General features: G+C 34.9%; 1 protein-coding gene across 2 annotated transcripts in view; it reads right to left on the reverse strand.

Annotated features, from left to right (window-relative positions):
• Window positions 1–731: 731 nt before the first annotated feature.
• tpst1 (tyrosylprotein sulfotransferase 1) overlaps window positions 732–12666 on the reverse strand; it is a 54080-nt gene continuing 42145 nt past the window's right edge. Inside the window, exons 4-6 of one of the 2 annotated variants that reach the window (XM_067364938.1) lie at window positions 3761–3811; window positions 2782–2847; window positions 732–828 (exon numbers count right to left, since the gene is read on the reverse strand). In XM_067364938.1, the coding sequence (XP_067221039.1) occupies window positions 2812–2847; window positions 3761–3811 (87 nt within the window). In that variant the 3' untranslated portion in view covers window positions 732–828; window positions 2782–2811. The remainder of the gene's footprint in view (window positions 829–2781; window positions 2848–3760; window positions 3812–12666) is intronic. The other variant, XM_067364939.1, reaches the window with a different exon arrangement.

The raw sequence follows: 12666 nt of genomic DNA on the forward strand, positions 1-12666 counted from the left end.
CAGAACATGTGTGCAGTGTATTTAAGTAACCACTAGAGGGAGCCATACAAATTATTACCAAATTACACTTCCACAAATACTGTATCCTAAGTGAACAAGAATCTGACTGATATCAGCAAATTGGCTGCCAACAGCGCTTAGGGGTTTATTTCATTGAAAGAAATAAAAGAGTACATAATTATGATTTACACAAGTACAAAAATAACAATCGTAAAAACAACATCACCAATGTGCGTTTCTCTGCCAATGGAGAAAATGTCAATGAGCCTCTTCCGTTCAACACTGGCAGCTCATTTATTACAGCTCTTCTCAAAGTACATAAGGTCACTCCATTGCGAATGCAGAGAACAAAATGCATGTCTATCTCTACACAAGATTGAAGTCTTGCACATCATTCATCAGTACCCAAGGAATTGCACATTACGAAGGCATGAAAATAAAAAAACAACATTAAAATTGCGTCTTCTAAAGCTAACGCTCCTCCATAAATATTTCCTTGTTGCTAATTAAATCCACTGTATTTTCTTATAACAGAATCACAGGTTTATGAAGCCAGGAAAATGAATGAAAATTAAAGAGTACAGTGTGGAAAAACAGAAAAGAAGAAAACACAAAATTCAGAACAGCAATGACATTCTTAGGCCACAATTGTTACAGTACAACATCAAAGGCCAAAACTGTCCTACAAAGAGTGGGCTGGGTCCAGAGGCCTGTGTGTGTGTGTGTGTGTGTGTGTGTTTGTGTAAGTGTTTCCATGCATGGAGGTCCCAGCATAGCGGGGGTGACGCAAGTCCATCATGGTCCCACGGCATCTGCTTCTACTCAGCCCTGAAACACAGCAAGAGCCCAGCAGCTGATTAAAAGGCCAGCTGTGTTTAGCATACATGCGCTACGACACCGTCATCACCAGACACTACTGACGTCAGAGACTTGCACAAGTAAAAATTAACCTGATTCTTAAACATTTGCCTTTTGTTAATCAGAACATTTCCATGTCTACATTCATCCCCATCAAACTTTAATGGAAATTTAAAGCAAAATACATGTAACAAATTTAGATTTTTTTTTGTTAATTAAAACAAAACACGTCTATGATTTTCTGTCTCTGTTCAACACAATTATGCTGTGACATTACTTGATATTTCTGTCACCATATTTAAAGGAGCGACAGGTACAGCTTTCTCTTTCAGTATTTTATTATGGTTATAGTAGTAGTTGTTCTGATACCGTTCTGAAAAATCAGTGATGATTTTTATTTTTTTTAAGAAATACTGATTCTAAATAATGTCATGTGCAATAAAAAGCAACAATATTATTGTTTTGTATCTAGTTTTTTATAAAAAACAACTAAATATGATGATAATAATAATACATTTTATTACATATTCAATTGTTTTTAATAACAACAATAAAACTATTCAATTGTTAATAATAATAATAATAAACTTGATTCAATTGTTTGTAATACAGTTTATTATATATTTAATAGTATATAATAACATTCATATAGTAACAGCAATAACAACGATGCAAACATAATTATTGTTTTGTATCTAATTGTTTATAAAGAAAATTAAATAGATTATTAATAATAATAATAATAATAATAAACTATTATTAATAATAAATTATTATAAATAATTAAATCCATTTATTTGTTTTAATAATAATACATTTTAGTACATATTTAATTGTTTTTAATAACAACAACAATGATAAATTATCTATTCAATTGTTTATAATAATGCATTTTAATATATATTTAATAGTATATAATAACATTAATATAGTAACAGCAATAACAAAAATGAAAAAATAATTTTAGTTTTGTATCTAATTGTTTATAAAGACAATTAAATAGATTATTATTATTAATAATAATAATAAACTGTATTATTAATAATAAAATAATTATAAATAAGATTTTTTATAATAATAATAATAATAATACATTTTACTACATATTTAATTGTTTTTAATAATAACAATGATAAACGAACTATTAAATTGTTTATAATAATGCATTTATTTATTATATATTTAATAGTATTTAATAATATATTAATAAAAAGTAGTAATAACAAAATGCAAAAGTAATTATTGTTTTGTATGTAATTGTTTATAAAAGATAAATCAATAGGTAATAATAATAATTAAAAATAAACTTATTAATAGTTAATTATAATACATAATTAGATAATTATAATAAATCAATTTATTTGTTTTAATACTACTACTGCTACTACTACTACTAATAATAATAATATTTATTACATATTTAAATGTTTATAATAATAATAGTAATAATTTCTATTTATTTAGCTGTATATAATAATATTAATAAAAAGTAGTAATAACAAAATGCAAAAGTAATTATTGTTTTGTATGTAATTGTTTATAAAAGATAAATCAATAGGTAATAATAATAATTAAAAATAAACTTATTAATAGTTAATTATAATACATAATTAGATAATTATAATAAATCAATTTATTTGTTTTAATACTACTACTGCTACTACTACTACTAATAATAATAATATTTATTACATATTTAAATGTTTATAATAATAATAGTAATAATTTCTATTTATTTAGCTGTATATAATAAATAATAACAGTAATAATAACAACAACAATAACAATGCAAAAATTGATTTATTCTTCTAGCACAAATGGCAGCATTTCTTCAGAACAACCCATATACAGTAAATCTCAAACTGCATGTTAATGATACAAAAAAAATCAAACAAAAAAACTAAAATAAACAAAATAACTCACTTCTATTGATAAAGCTTGCGTCTTCTCCTCCTAACTTGGGTTTGGCTTTTCTGGAGACTTCTGGAGCTGTTATAAGACAAACATCTGTTACACATGTGTGGACACAATACTGCACAGTATAATGTGTGAATGAACAGTGTATTGTATTGATCTGAGTAATCATGTTAGTGCACTTTTATCTACAGAGGAGCAGATCTGATGAGAGTGTATGTGAGTTACATGATATTCATGTGTATTTACAGATTCATTAGTCACAGATTTCGAATCACAGCGACCTCCATCCCTCTTAAACACCATCTAATCAAGGGGGTTTCTTTTTCTCTAAATATTTTTGTGTATACTGTGCAAGGAAAAGAATTCAACATGATATAATAAAGACAGCATTTTGTTTGTGAAATTAAATCATTGGTTTGTATATTATCACTATACTAAATCCAAAATAAAGAATTAAAATATTAACTGAAATATATTTGTTTTCCTACACACTTTTAGCTTGAAAACCCCAGAGTACTACCTTAATGGCAATGCAAATCTAACAGGACACAATTAGTTTAATTTGTACTTATATTTTGAGCTCAAATATAAAGCTATTAAATTAAATAATTCCCATCATCTGTCCAAGAGGGGGCAGTATAAGCCTTCTAGAAAGCAGAACTATGCACGCAAAATAAGGCCACACACATACAATTCTAGCAGCTAATGTGATCAGATCAAAAAATGAAAACATGAGATCAGAGGAGCGCAGGCTGGAGGAGATCAAGACACCTTATTAACCACTATTATGATCAGAAATTACGTGAAGAGCAAAGAATCAGAGTGAGAGGAAGCAGATGGGAAGTGAAGGTCTCAAATGACCACCATTTTATTTACTAGTGGTGGGCATACTGTAACAAACAAAATAGGAAGAACAAAATCAATCAATAAAAAAAAAAAAAGCCATTTATGAAAAGCTTAATGACAGGCATAATATCTACCATACCTGTGTCTGTTCTTTAAGAAAATCAGGTAGCTGAAATTCACCCTTAAAGACCTGGAAAAACAGAGAGCTGATTTTAGAGGCCGTCACACTGCAAACACAGGATCTACAGTCGTTCCACAAAGGGCACTCCTCATTCATTACACAGTTCAAACTTCAAATTCTTCTTTTATTTCTTTACCTGAAGTTATTTTAATCTCTAAAAACATCCTTCATAACAGCAGCAAGACAAACGGTTTTATATGCCTCCAGAAAGCAGTAATGGCCAAATGAAAAGTCTGGCGCTGAACGGATAACAGAGTCCTCTTATGTGAACCGCTCTCTTGCGCTGCTAGGAGGATATTGTGTGTCAATTCCCAGGGTGTATAACCTCACAAAATTCACAAGCTCTATCGAGGGATGAAAGAAAGAGTGAAAGAGAGCCAGACTGAATGCTGGTATGAGAAGCAGCCAGTGTGTCTGCTCCAGAGAGGACGACAATCTCCAATTAAGACACATCCAGCTGATCTCATTTCCTGGCTTTCTAAGCTTAGGAAATTGGGAATGAGGAGCACACAGAGAATCGTGCAAGTGTTTGGGGTCCGTATGTGTGTGCAACAGGAAAGAAGCGTCCTGACCTGACAGGAAGCTAGACAACTTGGCGATGGAGCCACTATTTGAAAACACTTTCCGCTGCGGCAGGTCTAGACTGTGAGAAACCTGAAGCTCGCGCTGTTTACTCCATTGCTGGGGCTGTCAGTTATTGGAGCTCTAAGAAGGTGTTTTTTTTTATTTATTTTTTTTATAAAACAACCCATTTGATTTGTGCAGGAGCCAAAACCAAAAACTATATGCATGAGAGGCAAATCTCCTAATAAGTGATCCTGTCTTGCCTTTCCTCATATATGAAAAATAACAAGGAAGGAAGGAAGGAAGGAAGGTGGAAGGATATAGTCCGCGTTTCCACTGCAGAAACTTTGCCCAGATCTAGGGACTTTGGGGAGATACTCGTTGTGTTTCAACCGCAGGAACCAGTTTCTAAATGAAGTTCCAGGTAAAAATTTCCCTGTCAGAAAGTCCCTGCTCATGAGGTAGTACATTTTCAAAGTTCAGGAACTTTCGGGGGTGGGATCTGGGCACTGAACATGCTGATTGGTTGAGTTCATGCAGCATTTTGATTGGTTGACTCCATGCAGCATTTTATTTCAACTACCATTTTTAAAAGTCTGTTGCGGTGTGTGCAGTAGGAGTTGTTTGCTATTTAAATCAACAATGGAGTTTAAAAATTATGACCGATGGACCGACGATGAGGTTCAGGCTTTATTATAAGCTTATACGCGGAGGACAAAATCCAGCGGGAACTGGAAAGTCCTACGAGTTCTACGTCACCGGACTAATCTTGCTTTAGACGCAGATAGAAACGCAGACAGCAACAGGTCTGGGGGAAAAAATTTCCTGTGACAAATTATTCCGGGTAATATTGGTGGAAATGCAGCTATTAATGATAATCAAACCGACAGACAGATAGACAAACAGAATGATAAAGATGGACAAATAGAGCAACAGACAATTAGACAAATAGAATGATAGAATGACAGCAAACAGAACGATATAGACATAATGTCAGACAGATAGACAAATAGAACGACAGCAAATACAGTGCGCAGCATAAATGAGTACACCCCCTCTGAACAAATACAAAAGATGTATTTTCTTTATGATGACTAATACAATTCATGGAAAGATGGCAAAACTAAAATTTATTAAACATATACATAATAAAATCTGAGAAATATATGTAATTGATAGCCATAAAATAAGTAAATTAGCCAATTCTGTTTAAATTAAGGATTGCAGAAATGAGTACACCCTAGATTTAATTCAACAAATGTAGAATATTCTAGCACTTAGTATGCCCTCCATAATTTTGATTATACTGCTCTGACCTTTCTTGGTACAAAGTATACAAGTTGGAAAATTGTCACTTCTGTCCTGTTTAACTCCTGGATGATGAGCTCCTTAAATGCCCTGATCTTTAATGGGGAGTGTTGCTCAACTCGTCTCTACAGAATCCCCCACAGGCCCTCAAGAGTGCCAAGATTGGGTGAAATACATGTCCACAGAAGGTTTTTCACTTTGGGAGAATACATATTCTCATTGTCATATTGAAAAATGCCCAACAATGCAGGGAATGAGGAAAGCGTAACATCTTCCGTTTCAAGTTTGTGTATTACATCACACGATGGTGTGGGAATTCATGACAGCATTGATAAAGCACAACTCCCTCACACCTCACATCCCTATATAAGAGCTTTACTACCACTGAACTTTACTGTGGGAACCAGGCACTTTTCACTGTACTCCTCCTCTAGCAACACCAGAACATTTTAGATGCTGTTAGATCGAAAATGATTGATTTGGTCTCATGAGACCAGAGTATTGATTCCCAGAATCTATATTTTGTAAATATGGGCTTTGGAAATGGCTAACTGACTTGATTGTGCTTTGGCTACATTATGCAGTTCCAGTGAGAACAGCAACCATGCATGTCATTTCTGCAGGCTGCATCTTACTCTGTGAGATAAACAGTCACTCTTTTCATAGCTTTTGCTGGCTCTGAGACACTCGCTTGGTATTTCTCCTGCTCTTTGTCTAACAAAAAAAAAAATCCCTCATCACTAAATGAAAGCTTAAAATGAAGGCCTGATTATTTCAGGGGCCTTGTCACAAGACCATTGCTTTTGAATTGCTGTTACTTTTGCTATATTTTCACACTTAAAACAATGATTTGGTAATCCTCTTGTACCACTGTCCTCTTTTGTGCTAAGACAAGTCTTCTCTCCCAAGTGGTTCCATTGTTGTCAGCATTAAGTCTGAGAATGATTCAGTGGAAAGAAATTTTTATTTCATTTTATTTAATAACTTTCAGGTGGGTGTATTCATTTTTTCTACGCAACATTTTATCACCTTGATAAGAAAATCTTATTTTCCTGAATAATTTTGACATGCTTCTTGATTAGAGATATAATGTTCCAGCAAGTCTGCTTAAAGAACCCTAACATGTCTTCTGAGTAATTAAGTAATTTCTGACTTTCAGTAGTTTCAGAGGGGGTGTACTCATTTATGCTGTGCAGTGTAGAATGATATAGACAGAACGTCAGACAGATAGACAAACGGAACAACTAGACAAATAGAATGATAGAACGACAGAACAACAGCAAATAGAACAATATAGACAACGTCAGACAGATAGACAAATGGAACAATATAGATAAACGACAGACAAATAGAATGATATACATAGAACTACAGACAGATATAAACAGAACGACAGACAGAATGATATAAATAGAAACATATAGATAGAACGACAGACAAACAAATAGAACAATAGAACGTTGCGATTGAATCAGAGCGATTGAATCTTCGAACAAACTCTAAGGTGTCGTGAAATAAGGTATTGTGCAATGTACTTTTGACTTTGGATGCATGTAAACCTATTGTAGGAGACAAATTAAGGAACCTTTTAACTATCTTAATTGGGGCAACCTTAAGCAGTGTCAAGTAAAAAATAGTCAAACTTTTGTTCCCCATTCGGTTCCATTTCATTGATCTCCATTTAGCTCTTTTTGTACACAGTGTTTGGTTTCTTGTTGAGGAGAATTGAGTGAATTTGGCTCGCTTTCCCCATCACAGCCAGTTGAACCGTGGGATATGACTGTTACGCAAGACTTCAGACTCAATTACAGAGAGGAGTCTCCGGGCTGCTGGTTAAAGAGAGCTGGTACCAATGGTGGGTCAAGAGGTGGGCGTTCAGTTGGTGGGTGTAGAAGGAAACGAGTTCGGCTGGGGTTCGTTTGAGACAAGTTGGCTAGCCAAGCTTGTGGTTTAGAGCCTGAATGGAATTCATTTGCAATGAGAAAGGCATGCATGTTTCCCATTTCCCTGGGTTACATTTTGGAACGATCTATCGCTCATCCAAGACTGTTAACCTGCACTAAATCCTGTCAATGTTGCGTTTGAGGTGGGGATTCGTAAGTCATATCATCATGGCTGGAGGACAATCAATGGTTAAAAAGAAAGACAGACTCTTTCCTGCTCACATGTCTTCTCTGTGAAAGGTTCTGGTTCATTCATTTTGTTAGTATGGATAACAAATAGGATTTGTAGAAGTCCAAAAAAAGTATATATTATCTTATCCTGTCCCCCAACACTCCTTTATATCTCCACAACAACAAGCATCTGACGAGCAGGTCTATGTTGGCTGCAATGACGTATCTGGTTCTCTATGTTGGATATAACCACAGTGGTAACACGCAAAATGAGACAACCAAGACCTCGTATGACATTTGTTTGGCTCGCTACCACAGTAAAGTAAATTTTTCATTGCTGATGTAACCGGACAAGCTTAGTCTTCAAGCAAAAGCTATTAGTATAAAAAAATAATTTGACAAAACCTGCGGGTAACTGAGGGCGTGTGCGATTGAGACATTCATACGGGCAAATTCTTCAGATCCTCACAGTTCCTGAGCTCCAGGGAGGCGGCAGTGGAAAAACTGACTGTGCAGCCCAGCAGGGGAATTCTCTGCTGGAATGTTTACATTCAGCCCTCCTGTCGCTATCAGCATGGGCTGCTTACTGAACAGTAGGTTTAACTTCTATAAATACACGGAGCAAGAAAATTAATCATCGGAATAATGTAATAATAATAAAAAAGAGACGTTGTTTTAAGACCCATATGCCTTTCTGTAAAAGTAAAGATAGCCATAAAAGTAGTCCATATGATTTGTTCGCAATATTAGAACCCCACTGAAGCCTTTTGATAGCTTTATTTTAGGGACAGGCCGCCTAACAGAACGCATTATGCCTAACATATTTTCTTTTAAAGGGCCTCTATGTAACAAGACACCCAGTGTTCAAAATAAGTACTGCAGTCCAAACAGCCCGCCCCCTCGTTCAAAGACGCGGGTTGCCAGCAAAAATAGGGAGCGCAATTCACAATGAAAGCTGAGGAGACTTGCACACTGTATGGATGCAAAGGCTTTTTAGGTCAAGAATTTGCGATTCTCTGACCCAGTTTGTTCGCTGGTTTCCATGGTTGCAATATTCGGTGTTCTCCGCCAACTGGCAACCTGTGATGTCGAAATACTATTGTATAACTGGAAGCACATGGTTTCACACAGACCAAAACAAAGACAGAAATTCCGATACGGAACGCACATTTTCAAAGTAGAATGTCTAACTGTAGCATTGTTTTTCTGAGAAACAAGTAGGTGGACTTAGCATGTTTCCTAAATATCTCTAAACATATTGGGGTATTTTTATGCTTTATTAAAGTAAAAATCTTACATAGTCTTTAACAACCTTTTGCATTCCACAGAAGTTTAAAAGTTTAAAAGCTAGGGATTAGAAATCAATACTTTTATTCAGCAACGATGCATTATAATTGATCAAGTGCCAGTAAAGACATTTATGTTGTTACAAATGATATCTATTTCAACTTTCTATACATCAAATAATCAACCAAAAAAAACAATCTCACTGCTTCCACAAAAATATAAAGCAGCACATCTGTTTTCAACAATGATAATAATAAGAAGTGTTTCACTTGTATTAATTTGTAGCATTTAAAATGATTGACTGTAGTTTTGAATGCTTTATTATATTTAGCACAGAATTTTAATATCAGTTATCGTTAGAACTTGAAAATAATTATAAGCTTACTGTATCAGCTTGATCATCCTTAAAACACAGCCCTAAAGTCAACAAACACCAAATTACTTTAAAATACATCTTAATTTAAAGATTTGCACCAAAAGAGGTGGTAATAGCAAGGGAAACTGTCTTTCCTTCCCCTTATGTACAGACATATGTAAAGAGCTACTAGTGTAATGGCTAAAACACAGTGGGGATGGCCTGGTTAATCCCAAATGGGGGCTCACAGTACTGTCAGCAATAAGCTGCAAATGAGAGGTGGCGAGCAGACAGGGATGTTGACAGATATGTGCAGATGACTGCGCCTTAGCCTCGGGTAGAGGGACCGCCAGCCCTGACCTACCAGAGACACTACATCCAGAATCATCTGCTGTAGCCTCTGACGACAGATGCAGTGGAGCGTAGCAGAAACTGCTGAAGAGCTTGTGTTCACTGTTCCATATCACAGAAAGAGCAAAAGCTATTCATCAAAAATGAATTAAATTGGGGTAGGACAGTCACACACCAACAGCTCCTCTAATGCAGGACGACACTGCTGACTCAATGTGTTAACACACACATCAGACGCAGAAGGTTTTACACCAGCACCATGACTCATGACTTTTTCACACCTATCTTCTTACCTTGGGTTGCACTAGACACACAGGAAAGGGTAATTTAGCACTAGCGATTCAACTCGGGGTTAAAAGGTTTAGTAGTGTAAAGTGTAACTCACTAAGCATAATCCACACGGTTTCTGTGTGGAAACTGGCACGTTCATCTTTGCAGCCAACATTGACTCAGAAAACACTAGTTTATTAATAAACAATTAAAATGTTATTTTATAATAATATGCTTATATAAACGTGCTATTTCTTTCCGACACATTTATAATCAGTATTTTTGCCAGTGCTTTGCGCCAAGCTTTATGCATGCACTTGAATGCAAGGCATAGGCTATATTCTGCCCTCCATTATATTTAAGTAATTAAATTAATATAAATGTGCAATTAGTCAACTAATGGCTTAAATTAATGACTACTAGTGCAGCCCTATTTTTTATTTATTTATATACTTGTTATATAAAGTGTTACACAAAACTGAATGAAACTTGTAATCCACATGACCTCCTTTTCTGGTCAACAAACTCCCATGTTTGTTATGTTGCTGCTAAGTCTCCAGTACAGCTAAGCACAACCATTTCAACATGATTTCACTTGCAGCGCATTTGAGACCGACTTATTGATCTTAATATCAATTTCTCAACATGAATCATGACGAAGCTGCAAAGTCACTTAATAGGTATCGATTGTGGCTTTGGACAGGATTCAAAATGTATTAATTCACAGGAGACCAATGACAGACAATTAAAGAGTGAAAAAACAAAAGACTGTCATCTACTCTCCACATTATGCAATGTATATAAGCCTTTGTGAAGAGCAACAGTACGGGCCAAGAAGAGTCAATCTGTTGTCAAAAAACACTGAAACTAACAGATGTCTTGATAAGATAATGTATCTGAAACTTGGGCAACTATATACATTCGTCCTCATGTTACTGATGTCCTACATAGTTTAGGTGGATCATGTTGAATCTGCATAAACAAACCAGATGAAAGTAAGATAAGCAAAAGACACCAACGAAGAGTTTTGTTGATACATGAGATAGCTAGCCTATAGAAGCTGTTGAGAGGGATCCCATGAAAATAAAATTAACGTTTTCTATAACCATTAAGGGTATTTATAGAGTCTTCAACTGCTGTTTTATTTCTTGTTTACTCATGGAATGACCACACAGGTCTACATTGCTATGACCTGTTAAAAATGTCAACAGGACCAAAATTCATGGCTTCGGCAGACAGAGTACGACCATTTGAAAACACAAAAGTGTTCCTTTTACCTTGCAAGCATTGAATTACGCTAATCCGCTTATTTTTCACTAAATGGTAAGCAACTGGACATGTGATAGTGGTACCTTCATTACGCCAAATTAGTCTGGAGTGCTCAGATCAATATTACCATCTAGTAAAACCACAATACTTAATTGAAGAAATGGTGCATTACTGCCAAAGACATTAGGTTTAAGTTTAATTACCATAGGACACAAGCATTGAAAAAGTGCAATGATATTCAGAATGGATGTCACAGCTTTTGGGCTGTAAAAACGCTGCAGTTTCAATGACCTGTTACTGATGTTCTATAGCAGAAAAAGTTTTCTTAATGACATTTTTCATTTTGATTGAACAATGCCTTTATTTACTCACCCTTACATCGTTCCAAACCCATAAGACCATTTATTTTGCAGAATCGCAAAAAAAAAGAAGATAGTTTAAAGAATGTGGCTTTTTGTCTATACAATGGAAATCAATAGGGTGCGGTGTTGTTTTGGACCCAGTTGACTTTCACTGTCAGAAACAAACATTATTTTTCATAAAGTCATACACTCTTAGAAAACAATGCTCATTGGGGTTCAATACAGAACCATAGGGTTCTTGATTCAGTTTTAAAGAACACTTTATGCTAATAGGTTCTATTTAAAGGGATAGATTACCCTAAAATGAAAATGAAGTCATCACTATAAATTAATTTTCATTTTATGGGGAACTAACCATTTAAGTAGAAATGTCTTAAATTATTAATACTTGCAGGTTTAAAGGGTAATTTAAAGGTGCCCTAGAACTAGTTTTTACAAGATGTAATATAAGTCTAAGGTGTCCCCTGAATGTGTCTATGAAGTTTTACCTCAAAATACCCCATAGATTTTTTTTAATTAATTTTTGTAACTGCCTATTTTGGGGCATCATTAACTATGCACCGATTCAGGCTGCGGCCCCTTTAAATCGTGCTCTCCCTGCCCCCCAAGCTCTCGACTATTATACAGTGCATTTACAAATGGATCTTTACAAGATGTTCGTCATGCATGCTGCATGCACGCTTCGGATTATGTGAGTATAGTATTTATTAGGATGTTTACGTTTGAATGAGGCTGTGCTTTGTGGCTAAAGCTAACATTACACACTGCTGGAGAGATTTATAAAGTTGAAGTTGTGTTTATGAATTATACAGACTGCAAGTGTTTAAAAATGAAAATAACGACGGCTCTCGTCTCCGTGAATACGATGGTAACTTTAACCACATTTAACAGTACATTAGCAACATGTTAACGAAACATTTATAAAGAAAATTTACAAATATCACTAAAAATATCATGTAATCATGGCTCTGTTATTATTGCTCC

This window comes from Chanodichthys erythropterus, chromosome 17 (genome assembly GCF_024489055.1).
Source record: "Chanodichthys erythropterus isolate Z2021 chromosome 17, ASM2448905v1, whole genome shotgun sequence".
NCBI lineage: Eukaryota > Metazoa > Chordata > Actinopteri > Cypriniformes > Xenocyprididae > Chanodichthys > Chanodichthys erythropterus.